Source organism: Orbicella faveolata, unplaced genomic scaffold (assembly GCF_042242905.1).
Source record: "Orbicella faveolata isolate gen_17 unplaced genomic scaffold, um_ofav_v1 contig_14, whole genome shotgun sequence".
In the NCBI taxonomy this organism is placed as follows: domain Eukaryota; kingdom Metazoa; phylum Cnidaria; class Anthozoa; order Scleractinia; family Merulinidae; genus Orbicella; species Orbicella faveolata.
This window is the reverse complement of record NW_028301541.1, coordinates 18,727,501-18,743,476: the sequence shown is the minus strand read 5'-3', so window position 1 is coordinate 18,743,476 and position 15,976 is coordinate 18,727,501. Positions and strand designations below refer to the sequence as shown.

The 15,976-nt window shown below is 39.5% G+C and overlaps 3 protein-coding genes across 3 annotated transcripts; 2 read left to right on the top strand and 1 right to left on the bottom strand.

The window, feature by feature from the left end:
* Positions 1 to 3,375: 3,375 nt before the first annotated feature.
* Positions 3,376 to 5,671, top strand: LOC110064551 (dynein light chain Tctex-type-like). Its single transcript, XM_020771612.2, has one exon. It carries the CDS (start codon positions 3,666 to 3,668, stop codon positions 4,290 to 4,292), a length of 627 nt encoding a protein of 208 aa, XP_020627271.1. The 5' UTR covers positions 3,376 to 3,665; the 3' UTR covers positions 4,293 to 5,671.
* A 2,343-nt stretch (positions 5,672 to 8,014) lies between these two features.
* On the bottom strand, positions 8,015 to 10,616 carry LOC110064549 (dynein light chain Tctex-type protein 2B-like). Its single transcript, XM_020771611.2, has one exon. It carries the CDS (start codon positions 10,338 to 10,340, stop codon positions 9,777 to 9,779), a length of 564 nt encoding a protein of 187 aa, XP_020627270.1. The 5' UTR covers positions 10,341 to 10,616; the 3' UTR covers positions 8,015 to 9,776.
* Positions 10,617 to 12,286: 1,670 nt separating this feature from the next.
* LOC110064479 (dynein light chain Tctex-type 5-B-like) lies at positions 12,287 to 15,111 on the top strand. The gene is made up of 2 exons (XM_020771533.2): positions 12,287 to 13,485; positions 13,962 to 15,111. Exon 2 carries the CDS (start codon positions 13,994 to 13,996, stop codon positions 14,576 to 14,578), a length of 585 nt encoding a protein of 194 aa, XP_020627192.1. The 5' UTR covers positions 12,287 to 13,485; positions 13,962 to 13,993; the 3' UTR covers positions 14,579 to 15,111.
* The last annotated feature ends 865 nt before the right edge of the window (positions 15,112 to 15,976 follow it).

The window sequence follows — 15,976 nt, the reverse complement described above, 5'->3', positions numbered from 1 at the left end:
AAACGTTCCAGCTTTTATCAATCATCTTAATACAACAAACCTTGGTGGCTGCCAATGCAGTTCTTGTCTTAAATGATTCCTTTATAGACATGTTGTATTTTTATCGTTTTTTAATATTGTATTTTTAACGCATATTTTTTAAGATATTAATAGTATGATAATTTTGTATTTTTTAATATATAGTGTTTAAATCTTTCTTTTTAACATGTATGTCAAACACTTTTATCATGAGCCCCTGGCTCGGGAGACTTGGGCAACCACTCCCCGTGTTCTTGACGTAAAATAAATTACCTTACCTTTACCTTACCTATTAACTACCATTGTTTTAAAAAGTTTAATATCAATTCTAATAAGAGAAGATTTCGCCGATAAACATTTTAGAATGACTTTTGAACTTGACAATAGGGAGCTTAAGCAAACCACGACGACGACGACGGCGGGGGGAACGCCACCAAACAAAGGGTTTAATGAGCAAAACAATAGCTGTGCTCGTGCGTTATAAAGCTTTGTACATTTCTTTCCTCTGTAAAACAACAACGTGAAATGACCAAGTTCTTCGTAGTCTGGGCAACGTGAACGACGACGGCTAATTTTTCATATCTCCGTTTGGAATTGAAAACTGTCATTGCATATTTGACTCGGCGTCGTCCTCGGCGGCGGCGTCGTCGTTGCTTAATGCTGTGTTTAGACTTGAACGGTTTACCGAGGTATCAGAGTTTACTAACCTAGGTAAACATTTTCCGTGTGTAAACGCCAACTGATACTTTGGTAAATGCCGCAAAAGACAAAAGAAATTTAACCGAAGTAAAAGTTGTAATTACCCTGTGATCAGGCATGGTTACAGTTGGTAACCAAGGTCAAGATGACAGATATATCCGCTTGTGGCGGCGTAATATTTCATTTCACGCGGTGAGCGGATTGTGCGACAAACGTTTCTTTTCCAGTTTTAACAATCTTGGCAGATAACATGGAAAGATTGGCTCGATCTTCTTACGGCGAACAATCCGTCGCGTAAAAGAAAGCATTGTATTTTTCATTCTCAGTATTACTTACAACTTTCTCTCGACAGACTTCGATTCTTTGTTGTGTAATTATTGTCGATATATTTTGCCACCAGGGAGGATGCTGCATACACAACGTATCCACGTTTCTACGCATATAACAATGCTTTCTCTGGGTATGATCAAGCAACTGAATTTTCGCTACAATATTATGGAATACGGTCCTCGCCTATGAAAATGATGGCACCTCAATTTGCTCCTGTTCCACTGCGGTGGGATCCTCGTGCAAGTTCGATTTAATGACGTTGTTAATGCAGCGCGCGCGAATGTTGAAAGATCAACTTGAGTTATTTGAGCCGGTATAAACACTGGAAAAATTTACCAAGGTTAAGTAACTTGACCTTAGTAACTGTTTACCTTGGTAAAAGCTCAAATGTAAACACAGCATAAGCTCCCTCCGCTGTCGTGAGGACGGCCAAACGTCCGTTATTAATTTCGCTAGTTTTCATTCTAAAGATCAATTGTCGTTGTTTAAAAAAGTTGAAAATTTGTTTTGCTTGCTGTAAAACATATTTAAGGTCTTAGGACCATCCAGGGATGGAACAAGATATCATTTATATGAATTGTAGACTAATACAGCTTACTGCTATAGTGAGTTAAAATACCAAGCCCAAATGTCAAGATACAAAAGGTATTGACGAGACAACTTGAGACTACCACTTCTGGGTCTAATTTTTTTTTTTTTTAACGATTAGTGTTTTTCATGGCTAATTTTTGCCATTTTCCCGGCAAAAAGAGTAACCGGCTGCATTTTTGCTCCGTTTTACGGCCAACGATTAACCCCACTGAGACTCTCCTATGGGAATGTATGGGCTATCGCTTAGTGAGACACTTAGTATTGTTCTTATCACATTATGACGTCTTCTGTCACGGTGATCAGTTACAGGACAGACGCACGGCAACATGGAATCTATTAGTTTTATAATATAATGAAGAAACGATTATGACGTAATCTTTCGCCTGTCATGTAATTGATCGAAACTAGATCCAATCAAAATGCGGAAATAATTTAATCAGAATTTAAAAAAACCTCTGGACCAGCCGTGCAACCTTCGTAAAATCTCGCAAGGAGCTGACACAAATACTTTATGTGCAATGCAGATTGAAGAATTGAAGAATAACAGGGAATAACACTGATTCCTTTACAATTGGCCGCATCCGTTAAACATTGTGCATTGAAGCAAGTCACAATTTAGAATATTAATTTAGATGAAAATAAGTAAGCACCAAGTGGGACGAAGGTTTAATACCAGCAGATGAGAAGTTCAAATTAGAATTTTAGGTCTTGAGAAAAGATTCAACTTGCCTTTTTTTAAAAACAAAAAAACAAAAACAAAAAAACAAAAAACAATTACATTACGAGCTCGAGATATCGCGTGATAGTTGACAAGGGTGCAGCTCTCGTCTATGATCACGCTGAGAACTCGAGAGTGAATAATCTAATTTTTTAGTACAAATCTACTGGTCGTTCAAAATTTTATCATCTAAATGCTCTTCAAAGACGCAGTCGAAAGTGCAAAGAAACAGCTGCCATTTTGTTAACAATCGCACATTGCGTGCTAGTCTCACCACTATCTTGAAAAGATAGTGAGTAGCTAATAAGAGATCGGTATTCAAGATATAGCGCTTACTGAAACAATTTTGAAGTATTTCGTGACCCGCGATCACGTCAGTGCCATCTCTCGTAACACGGTCATGCAACGTTGTTTTCTTTCTTTCTTTTCCTTTCTTTAACTATGTATTCCTTTCCGGCGGACACGCACGAAAGCCAATCTTTCAGAAGGGTCATGCAATGCTCTTGATTACTATTGTTTTCTTTTTCTTTTTCTTTCTTTATGTCGTGAATTGCCTTCCTGCGGACGCGAAACCCATGTTAAAACAATTGCGTCCACCAATTTCTGATTTAGGGGTAATGAGATCACCACGAAAAGAAAGTGGGAAGATGGAAAGATAATTTCTTGTTCATGTCTGTTGAGTAATAACTCGAAATTAAAACGGGCTTTACCGGTTGTAGAAAGGATGCCATTACCCAAACATTTCTTTTTAATTACTGTATCCGACCGACCGCAATAAGTGAAGTGCTCTAATTAGAAGCGCTTTTAATACTCTGTGAAACCGCGGTGGTTCTTTAGTTATTTTGAGCCTGTTTTGACGAAAAAGGGACAATCTAGCGAATAAACCGTTTACATTTTCTTACAAAAACAAGCCAAGACAGGATTCTACCGCGCGATTATTTTTTCAGTGACCTGGGGCCAAACATTTAAGTAGACACAGTTTATCTTGTTTGGAATTTTGTTTACATTTGAAAGGTCATAAACAAGGCGCGCATTGTGATTAAAAGTTCTTAACATTGTAGCTGCTGATGCAAGTCAAACGTGAATTTGCGTGTCCAACCACACGAACTATCACTATCGTGTTTTGTGCAACGTAGTCGCTTACGTGAGCAAGTTTTTCAATAGCGCGGATTAAGGAACACGAACGGAAACAAGGGCTTATCCTGAGAAACTATAAAAAACTTCGATTCGGCGGAGAGACCCACAAAGAAGGTGTGAAGGAGGTGTGTCTCTCGTTACTGCGAGCAACTCTTTTGATAACTGTTTCGATATGGAGTCTGAGATTTCTGCCAAGAAGTTAATTCATGACCTGGAGGGAATAACTCTAGCAAAGAACACTGCTGTGAGGAAAAGAAAGACTTCTTTGTTCGACGCACAAGAGCGACCCACGGTACGGGACGATGATCGTGGAATTGCCGTCGTGACACACGCTGATTATCCCTTGAGAAGTCGATCACGCTCTCTTCCGGTCGACCCTGAAAAAGTGAAGATTCCGAGTGGATTTGTCAAAGAAAACGTAAGCAAAGTCATTCGAGACGTATTGGAGAGCAAACTCAGCGGGAAGAGGTATGTGGCTGGCGAATGCGCGGCGACTACGCGCGAACTCGTCAAGATACTTCGCGACAGAGTCGTCGCACTCGACATGAAGAAGTATAAGTTTATATGTACGTGCTACATTACACAGAAGCTGAAGCCAGCCCCTGCCATACAAAGCGGCTGTGCTTGGGATGAGGGAGTGATTGGCATTGACAAAGACGGTTTTGCTGAGTATATTTACAAGAACGACGATCTCATTGCGGTTGCCACGGTGTATGGTGTTTACGCCCAGAAGAGGTCGGAGAGAGAGAAATGCATCAAGAGCATCAAAAATGCGATTCACTCTCCTATCCCTGAGTAAAACCTAGCTCCCGAGGAATTTATGCTTGCGGGCATAAAAGCTGATGCAAACGAGGAGAAATGATAATGGGATGGCAAACTTACGCATCGCAAAACGTAAACAAGGAGTTTGTAACTTCAACAATGCTTGCCAAACAAAACAGAAAGGTGAATTTGTAACTAAAGAAGTCAAAATAACTTACATAAATAAGAAACATGACAAATGGATCGTCTTACAGCCGAAAGAGGTAGATACTTAAAAGTCACTTTTGCGCCAATATCTTTGACGAGCGCAGGCTACAACAGGTTGGGCGAGCAGATACCTTAATGGTCATATCATAAAGTTCATATTCGTAAATATCTCAGTATAAACTTATGTATGCAAAAGTTTGAAGAATGGTTCATAGTTAAAATGATACTTGGTTAAAGAACGTTGCATTTGAGATGGAGAATACGAGGACAATGTTTAGCCACGATTCTTTGGTCAGTGGAAGGGTTATATAATTAACTGCATACTTTCTAGTTCACATAAACTGATAATGATATCAAGAGATAATTACTTGTTCGAATGGCGACGAATTTCAATTACTCCTAAGAATGCCGTGACAAGTCGGCACGTAAAATGTCACGCATGAGCAGTCAAGGGTCGCGCGCTGCACGCCTTGCCAATTAACACTGACTGGCACGAAAACACGCTTTATTCGACATGAAACAGGCGATGATTCGTCAACAAGTATCCAAGTAGCTAATATCTCGTAAACAAGCTTTCAAATTCCACTTCTGTGACTGGTTGACTGACTGACTGACTGACTGACTGACTGACTGACTGACTGGCTGAGTGACGGGCTGACTAACACTGACTGAAGGACAGAATGGTCGACCGACTGACTGACTGACTGACCGACCGACTGACTGACTGATTGACCGACTGACTGATTGACTGACTGACTGACTGACTGACTGACTGATTGACTGACTGGCTAACTAACTGATTGACTTACTAACCCCATTGCAATTCCACGCCTTTTGACTGCTTCAAAAAATGTGTACTTTATTTGTACTTCTTAGTTGTAAAGGGAACAGTACAGCAAAGCATTCTGTAAATGATGTCAGAAACGCTGTATGAGATATATATTCGTTGTTCCTAGTTTCAGAAGACTATGCACGAGTATTAAACTGACAGGTGATGAAGAGCGGATAACTAGAAAAATACCCAATATTTAATTAGCCGATCATTTTAAACAGTGAAACGGTATCAATTTGAATTTTATAATTTAGAGTAATTTTAAATTTAAAAAATTGTTGTAAAAAAGGTTATTGGTATTTCCTACATAATCGTGTATAATCAATATATATATTTATGGTACATTGGTCATAATAAAAATTACCAAGCTATTATAATATTTCTTGTCTCTACTCTACAAGGCCAGTGTACGTACATGTTCGTACTTCCTGCGTGACAGCTATTGTTTGCTAAAAAAAAAAAAAAACCTGTGAAAATTGTTGGAAAAATCACCACTGGTTACCAGTCTCATTAAGCTGAGTCCAAGTCTAAATGTGCTGCTTCCTTAAATGGCAAGCGCACGTCAGTCCAGCCGTGAATGGGGAGTTGCACGAAACCATAGCACTTGGCTGGCTCACTAAGCTTGTTATAAAACTTGAACCGGTAATCGGCTGGAAATCCACAGATTAAAACTGCGTTGACAGGTATATCCCCTATAAAATGGTGTTGTAAATTTTCATTAAATCCAGGGGAGAAAATAAACCTCAGATTTTAGAGCTGCAGACATTTTTTTAAAGTTTTTCCATTACCACTCTGATTGAGAGCTAACCCTAATCAAGCAGACGGGAACGTGCTAAGCAGGGTCGTCTGCAAGCCTGCAAATCTTATGGTCTAGGTTACTGAAATGGCCGCTTGGCCAGGGATAGACCTTAATACTTCTGGACTGCCCGATGTTTTACACACACTGAGGGTTCTGGGACACCGCTTATTTTCCCGTTATTTTCTCCCCTCTAGGAGCCAAGATTCGGGAAAATAAGGCCGGAGTGTGTGTCATTCTTCTCATTGATCCGCTAAACGCTCGCTTGGAGGGGATTGGGAACGAGTTTAAGGCCTCGGAGAAAGGCTTGCCCCAGTTTTCCTCATTTTTTCCTCGTTCAGTGACCCAAACACACCAGAGTAAATCAGGCAAATAGATAATCCTCACTTCTTTTAAAGAGCGCTAAAATACAAACGGCACAAAACCAACTGTGGAAGAAGTCGTAAGAACTAGGCTAGACTTGATCTCCAAAAACTCTATTGGCATCCCTGTGGTAACAGGGAAAACCGGTTTGCTTTTCTTGACTTTTAATAATAACTGCAATTGACCGGATTATAGATTAGAGATAAATGAACCCCCCAAGGCGAGATTAAATGAGAAAACAGCAATATTTTCGTTTTGATTCGCGGCGCCGAGCTCATTCAAATTCGTTTACGCGGATTAAGACGCAAGAGCATAAGCAGAACTGGCCGAAGAAAATTAAACCATGTACAACTGAGTAAAGTGGTGAAAGTTGCGATGGAGTAAACGACACTCTCCCATTGCGTGACGGTTAACTGTATAACACGTTATCTTTATTATTATTTCACAGACACGGGTTAAGCACGGGAACTTTTGTTTGTAGTCAGTGAGTCCGGAGTGAACCAAGTTAAATCTAATCACGCGCTGATTACACGCAAGCATTATGATAATTTGTTATCGAAACTGCGAAGCAGATTTGAAATATTGCCTGTATTCGTTGTCTCTATTGCTGGTTTTCAGTGTCACGCCATTCAAAGTAGATCAAAATAAAAATCAAAACCGTTCAATAGATAAAGTCCAGAAGCTGAGAAAAGATAGAAAGTAAATGTTCAAAGACTCTCGACAAGATTCAGGTCACAGCAATTTTTCTTATGCAAGATATGCGGAGAAACTTTTTACCCAAATTTGTAGAGATTTGTATGGAGACGCCATGCTGGTGCCCATCCGGATGGGCACCAACATGGCGGCCGGAAACCAACAGAAACATCTGTCGTTGAGTTTTGCTACAAAAGGGTGAATTTATCTCTCGAGGAACTCAAAAACATTAAAATAATACTTTTTCTAATACAAGAACTGTTCAGATAGCCAAATTACCCGAATTAAGTCACATTTTTAACTAACATGACAGCTCTCTCGGCCGTCACGTAAATGCCGCGTCACGCAAAAACCTAGAAATTCAAGCGCAGTCTATCACAAAACCAAGAACCCCTTCGGGGCAAAAATTTGTATGAAAATTAGTTTTCAGCTGCTCTTATACATCATGGAGGTTTTGTAGCTTGAATTTTAGTGACGTCATGTGAAAACGGCAATATAACACCCTGTAGTACCGAATCTTACAAGGGGACTGAAGAACGTTTGGGCTCTTAATTCAAGAGCCATCGATTAGTTTTGTTTGCAGGCCATATTGGCATAACACCAGTATTTTATAAATAACTGTTGAATTTCTTTTCCGCTTATTGACTAACTTCAATCATCAGTGAGATTAGAGAGAGATATAACGGACTTCACATTAAGCCCTCCTCTCATACGAGGAGGTCATTGGTTAGTCTGCTGCAAGAAGACAGTTCAGGTAAAGGCACGCTGACTTCAGTTAATTTGGTGCACTAAACGACAGGTTTTATAAAGTACCCAAATTAACCGTTGTCACTGCAATAACATTTTCACTTCATAGAGACAACATTGCTATATTACAAAACATATTTTAATTTGCACACTTATATTTGACCCACTCAATTACTGACATATGCATTGCACGGTAGTTTTTCAGTCTACACATAAACTAAGCTGATCAACTTCAGACAGATTAGAAAACTCTTACGAAAGGCAAAACAACCCTACTACGTCTAGACTGTCCAGCAGTCTACCATTTAAAATTCTGGGTCGTTAAAAATCTGTTATACTACAGCAAGGAACTTCGATTAAGAACACCCCTCAACACCATGTATAAAGTGATGGGAAAACCACAAATTTCACATAACTACGAAATGTATACAGTCACTAGATACGGTATACCTGTTCTGTTTTAAGAGGTCCAAGTCAGAACCAGCCAAAATTTGTGATCTGTTCTTTAAATAATACTTTGAAAGGAGCTCAGTCTGGTTTTTTCAATTGTTTTGGCCATGTACAAAATTACCTCTAAATTGAAGGAAACCTGAAAATAGTAGTTTACTAAGATAGAAAAACACCAAAGAGATAATAATAAACCATAAAGGAACAAGGATGGTTAAGGATGGAGTGATTAACACGGATTACAAACGACGAACTTGAGAGATTTAGCCCAAACGTTTCAAGATGCGGCAAACCATGAAGTAGCTCCCTTAATACATGACTACTTTTTTTCCTTTCTAGCGGTATTAATTTAATATAAGAAAGCATTGAAAAAATAAATAAACCCATGAAATAACTTAGACAGTGATCACAGTGAAGACTACTTTTCCGGTCAATTAACCCGTGCAATGCATTTGCCAACATCTCGACTGTTCTACATTGCGCTGAACACAGCGAACTATTCAGAAAACACATGTTTCACGCGTGCGATCCTTAATGAGTCGTGTAAAGTCCAGTTGGTTTCCATGGAGACTCTACGTTTATGGCGTGATCAGTTTCCCTCGAGGGGTTTTTTCTTCGCAAAACCAATATAATATCCAATTAACATCCCACCACGATATCGAGCAAACAAATATCATAAAGACTTAAAACTAAGAAATCTAGGGTACAAGATGAAAGATACCGCTAAGAGCACTACAAACACAGGAGGCTAGACAAACACAATGAGAATACATAGAGCTCTATCTAGTCAGACCTTCAAGTCTTTCAAACTTCAAGTCAGTTAATAACTCTAAATGAAGTCTGCTGTAAATGAAAGCCTAGTGTACGTGGTGTTGTTGTTTGGTTTTCGCAGTTCGGAAAATAAAACTTGGCTTAGAAGAAGCACTTTAAATAGTTTCAAATTTCGGGTGAAAGTGTTAGAAAAGCCTTGAGAAAATCGAACATGGTGAATATTCGCTCGTGCCAAAACTCACGCCGCTCACACATATATAAAATAAACTGATGTAGTCTCAAAAAGCGGAAGTGCATCAGTGTAACACAAGCAAAATAATTTGAGAGTTTATGAACGTGATAATACTACCTTGAATATCGAAGCATCGACAAAATAGACAGAGACAGATACGAAAATAAATTTGTAGCTTCAAGTTTAGAGGCAAATCGTGGCCGTCTATATCACTAGACATACTTTTTACTTTTCAAGCTTTTTACTAAGCCTCCAGCGAGATAGGAGAATTTTCCCTTTTGTATCCGGGTCGTCGTTTTCATAACAAAAAAATGTGAAAGCAAAGCAACGCTTACTCTAGAATTGATTAAGGTCAGCATTGCCCAAGCACAACACACCACCCAATACTTGTGTGGAAATCACTCAGGTACGCACACTTGATGACTGACCGGCGCTATTCTCGATATATTCCAAACACGGCTGCTGTAGCGAAGAGATCATTGCCACAGTACGAAGACGTTGCCATGCGATCATTTTCGGTGTCCCAAAGACACCTACTCGCCACTCGTATGCCTTGATTGTTCAACTGCCCGATGGTAACGATACATACCAGTTTGAATCTCTCGAAGCCCAGCACCTTGACCTTGTCCTTGATTTCGTCTGCTATGCTCGGCAGCATACTCTTACATTTTTCAGGATCGTAAGGCAGTCCTTTGAGCTGGCTTTCCAAAACACTGTCGATGGCGTCCTTCACATCCTTACAGCAAAAACGTTTGTCCTTGTCAGGTCCCAATCTGTAGGTATTGGCGATGTTTGGCGGCAATGGATTTGGAATTTCACTCTGGCCTGTTTGGTGCGATCTTGGATACATAGTTACGGATTTTCTTCTGGTTGCTTTTGAAGAAGCGGAATGCGTGCGCACTTGTCTGGCGCCGGGTTCAAGTATATTCACAGATGGCTTTCCTTGTGCCTCCGCAGTCACCGAACTGCGTCTGCTAGATGCCTCACTCGCAGGCATTTCAGAGGTCACTTCCCGCTATGAAGGGTCGTTGTAAGCTTTTACCGGCTAAACTTTCAACGGTGTTTCTTTCACGTTCTGCTCACGTCTCCGTTAAAGTGGCCAGTGAGGTGAAACCATTTTCTTTGTTCAACTTGATCTACGTATTAAATAAAGCTATAAAAGGCACCATTTCCGGCCGGTGTGAAACCCTTTGTCTGAGACAATGGAAAGTGTTTCCTTACTTCCACTTATATCGCAATTACTTGTCACCAACACCAATGGATTTCGTTGGATAAATGAGATGTTAATTTGGTATAGAGGTGTAAACAAAGCGTCACTTTAAACGTGCAGTTAAAACAATTGAGATGCTAATTTAACTGACAGGTGTTTGATAAAGACTTAATCAAGCTGACACGTCTGAGCAATATGTTGCGATGGTTATGCTCATAATCTGGTTTTGTGGCTAATGGCAATCTATCTGGTGATGACCTTATCGCAATCTCAATTCTAAGAACCTCATAGAGTTACCGAACTAATCATCTTACACCCAAGAGTGCGTACTGTTCAAAACACGCGCCAACTGAATACATGCAAACGACGCATTGGGTGTCACTGTATTGAGATTCAAATGCCTCGATTGCATGCTCCTTTTTCGCGGGAAATGTTGGCCACGTTACTTGGTCGATATAGGTCGAGGTTCTCGATGGCATTCTAAGATACAGCTTAAACAAATGGTCAGCGAAAATGTTCAGTTATTTTTGTTTGTTTGCTGTTTATTTGTTTCTTGGTTTAATACTTGATGGTAGGAATGAGAAAAAGGCTTTTCTCTCCTACAATTTTCTCTCTGATCTTTAATTTGGGCTCCTGTCTTTGGAAATAGCCCATATTCACGATAGCCGCCATGATGGTTTTCGTATTGTAATGCAAATCAGCCACGTTGTCCGCCAGGTGGCAAACATTGAAATGGTTTCCACTTTTCAAAAAATCGGCTCGCCTAAATGGTTAAGTATCTGTACCAAAATCATATTTAGGAGCCAAGTTATGAAATAATGATTTTATTATCAATTTAAGTTTGAAAAAGTTTCTTCATAACTTGACTTATTAACTACGCGAGCTGTTTTCTTTTTATAAAAGCGCCGAAATTCTGTAAAACTTGGAATATTTTCACCCCAATACTGAAACCAATGCATGGATATGAAAAACATTATCAGACATGAGAAGAAACCAGCTGAAATTTACCGATTTTAACTTGTTTGCCCCCTCAGAAATCACGTGCTTGATTTGCATTATAATGTAAAAACAAAAATGGCGGTTATCGGGAATAAGGCCTATGTGTCGTTCAGTAGCATTTTCAATTTTCTCTCTGTTTGCTCGATTCCCTTTTGTCAGTTTCCTTCGATTGTTAACGTTTGTTTACTGGTTTGTTTATTGGTTTGGTTGTTTGTTTATTTGTTTAGGAGATATAGTTTGTCTTGCTCCGTTAGAAATGATCTTGGAATTTAGGGCGGGAAACCTCAAAATAGTAATAAACAAAGACAAAGAAAACACTGCCACAGAGCTAAGAACAAAGAAAAAAGAAGATGAATTAAGGATAAGATACATTAACCGGAATCACAGATGAAACTGAAAAGTTCAAGTCAAGTCCACTTATTCACACTCATTTCAATTACATTGAATGTTTTTCGGTTGATGGCAGCCGAAAAAAACAAAACAAAAACAAACAAACAAACAAAAAAACTTAGTCAATAGCGGCCGAAAAGAAAAAAAAAACAAAAAACAACCCAACAACCCCCCAAAAAGACAGGAAAACAAAACATGGCTGACCAATACCACAGGCCACCACCGACCAGTGGGGGATCTAGACCTTGAGCTAAGAGGGGAAGGGGGGGCCGTTGCTTGCCCTGCCGGCTTTTCCTTCTGCGATTTTTTTTTTTGACCCAAAATAAGGGGAGGGGGGGGGGTGGGGTCTGACTGAATACAGTTTTTTGTTTATCAAAGTGTGGAGCCCGGCTAAACGTGAGTCCAGTCCAGCAAGTCCAGAAATTATACCAAAAAAACCACTTGTATTGACGTGGGGTCACGATTTAACTGGAGAGTTTTACTCGCCAAGTTTAATTACTAAACCAGCTTTACTTGAGCGTTTCGTGGTTGGATAAAAACGTGAAACATTTTACTTTTTACATATCATTTCTTGGATGTTTTTGTTCAAAAGGGGATGACATGTAGTCATTGCTCAGTTTTTAACTTAGACCCTTCACATTGAATTCAATAGTATCCACAGATGGTTTTCCTTCGTTGTTCTTCTAGATTTCTCTTTCTAATGGATTTTTGTTTTCATAGGATGATTTTTGCTTGTTAGGCTCGTTTTACTGCGATTGCTGTGAGATAATCGGAAGATTGCGTGAAGATTCCTGAAGGTCTGGTGCTATTTTTTTTTGTTTTTTGGCAAGCAAAAAGGTATTTGCTCCGTGTCAGCATTTATAGAATTAGAACATAAAAATAAAACACACGTCTTCAGTTGGTTATAGCACTATTAGGTGGGCACAAACTCACATATAATGAAAACTTTTTCAAGTATTATATAACATTGTGTTTGAGTTTTCCTAAGTAACATACTTTTAACAGAATCGAAAATCTTGTCATGAACAGGTCGAAAATAACTTATAATTACATTTCATCAGGGTCATGATGAAATATTTGTTCCCAAATTCCTTCATGAGTCGATAAACTTGATATAGGATGTAATGTGTATATATTTTCCCATGGTTTACTTGAATCGCGGTGAATGGAACAATTTTGCCACGGAGTGATATTTTAACCCAGAAAAGGAGTGGGGACATCTGAATGAAAGAGGAGAGGATTTAAGATCTTTTACTTTAGCCCAAGACACCTGGTTCTCTTTAATAAGTTTTAATGAGATCAGTGTTTCTGAGGGCTTGGGGTTTTCAACCGGCTTTTAATTAAAAGTCGCTTCTAATGAAATTTTCCTCGGCGGTGATGCGACCTTTAACCGACTATCGTAGTCATGAGGAGAGTTCTTCACGTTCGGCGATTCAAAGATTACATTGGAACTCAACCAGTCCAGCACATCACCCTTTGCGTTCTGTAAAGAAGACTTGGCTCGACAGTTTCTCGCAACAACTGCATGTGAAGCTAAAGAACTGTAAGTATCTACCATCTGGATTTAATTCTGCCGGAATAACTCAAATGCCCTAAATCTATGACTTCAAAATACTTTTAAAAATCCACTGATAGGGGAAACTAGACGACGTAACCGAAATATCTGTGTTGAAAATTTTCTTACGAGAGCGTGACAGATCTGTCCCTTTACAACCTGAACCATGAATATTTTAGCCATATCAAGAGGGATTATTGTAATCCTCTTATATCAGCAATACCGGGAACTTTTCATTTCTATTCAGAAAAGCTGTAAAAATACCTCGGTCGTTGACGTCTTTGTACCTGATAGCGGGGTCATTAAAAGGCATGTTCTCACCAAACCGATTTATTGTATATCATCTGGATGACACCGCGCTCGAGGCGCCAAACAAAGACAGTGTTAACTAAACAAGCATATATCCGTAGGCTTGCAAGAGCCGGGCGCGAACATTGATTTTGAATTTGTTCTTTGTTACACAGTTGATATATACTTTTGACGCCGGGCACGAATCATGAGCGCCTCCACAGCAGTTAGGAAAAGATCTGTGACGCTCAATTCCGTGGAGCCATTCTTAAGGAAGCAGAAGCGGGAACGTCTTCGTACAACGAGCATCAATTCCATCGCATCTGGAATTGCAAGCTGTGTCGAACGACAGCGGTCGTCAACGTGGCACGGCGCGGAAGACGAATCGAGTGGGCTTAGCTTCAGCTGCTCACCGAAGTTCACCCTTCCGCTGAACACAGCTCACGACATCGCAGATTTAAAAGATTTCCAGGACGATCTGGAATCACAAGAAGTCATCAAACACATTATAACAGAAGAGCTGGACAGTTCTCTGATGGACTGTGACTATGACAGTCAAAGATGCGTCGCGCAATGTGCGGCTATTAGCCAAGCGGTGGAGTCGCGCGTCAAGGAAATAACTCCACCGGAGACTAAGGTGGTATCTGTCGTCTACATCGGCGAAATACGCGATCAAGGCCTGGAGATTACAAGCCAGTGTTTATGGGATCCCGAATCGGACAACTTTGTAACTGCGAGTTTCAGGAGCAAGGCATTGTTTGCAGTTTGCACTGTTTTTACAGTTCGGTACTGAGTACAAAACGACTTGTTTCGCTTCTTAGTTAAGCTCTCGATATGGGACAGCTTTGATTCTTTCAGTTTAAACTGTTTCTAGAGTTAATTTTCTCCACGAAGGTCAACAAGTCAATCTTTCGTCTGGTCAATAATAGATCTCTTTTTCAATCAGTCTTCGAGGGTTTTGCAAGTATTGACTGTGACCTCCTTGAATGGGAGAGCAGCTAGGTTATATATTATTTGTTAGCTTTTCGGAGAATGAATTTGGTTACCTTAGCTTTCGCTGCTTGCATAATCATAACTTGACGAGCGTTTTAAACTGAAAAGTAATGGCTAGTTTAAGTATTTATAGCCAGATATTATAGTCTTTATGGTCAGTATTCCGGCTATCACTGTCAAAATGCTTATCGCCTGCCTTGGCGTGTAATACAGTCAGTTTGTACAGATATTCATTTCCACTTGAAGTTGTTTTGTTTAGCGTGATTTTGAAACTGAGATTAAGTTGCGAAATATATAAACTACCATTATTAAAGGCAAATGTGTCTGCCTTGAGACCGGCCTGCCTCCGTCAGTTCATAGACTGTTAGTTGTGATTGCATCCTCTCTGAAAAGCTAAACAGAAACAGATCTTAAACACCAATTTTGTTACTGTTATAGATGAGCACCATAAAAACCAATTAAACTCAATCAAGCCGCGACACAGAGAGAAGAAATTAGACAAATGTAAACAAACTCTACACAGGCCAAATATGGTGGATTGATCTACATGAATCTCCATTCGTTGGAGCGCAATAGTGTGGGTGCATTTCTTTGTGAAGTCCAATGAAAGTTTCATTTGTTTGCACGAAAAAATCCATGAAGCTTAGTCTAAAAGCCCACGGAATTATTTCAGGGGATTAGCTTCTTTCCTGTTATAACTGTTTATTAGTCCTGCCCTGGCAAACTGAATATCATAATTCATTTACGCTGGTAGACCCTCATTTTAAAGGAATTTGCGCATCTTGAAAAGTTTAGCCTACATTTTTCAATTCTTCGTTTGTAATCTGAGTTAATTTTCTCCATCCTTAACCATCCTTTTTCCTTTATGGTTTATTGTTACCTCTTTGGTGGTTTTCTATCTTAATAAACTATTACTTTCAGGTTTCCTTCAATTTAAAGGTAACTTTGTACTTGGCCAAAATAACTCATAATGCCGTGATTGAACTGCTCTACGTTTTTTGCCCAGCATTATTTAATCTCTATTATATACTGCGCTTCAACACCCGAGCTATAATGACCATAATGAACTTAGATACCTCAGTTCAATTCATTTACTATGCTTGCAAGCAGTTCTCACTTGCTGAAAGGAAACAAATGTACTCAGCTGAAATGATATATCTCGTTGATTGTTGACGTATGGTCGTTACAGTGTATGTTA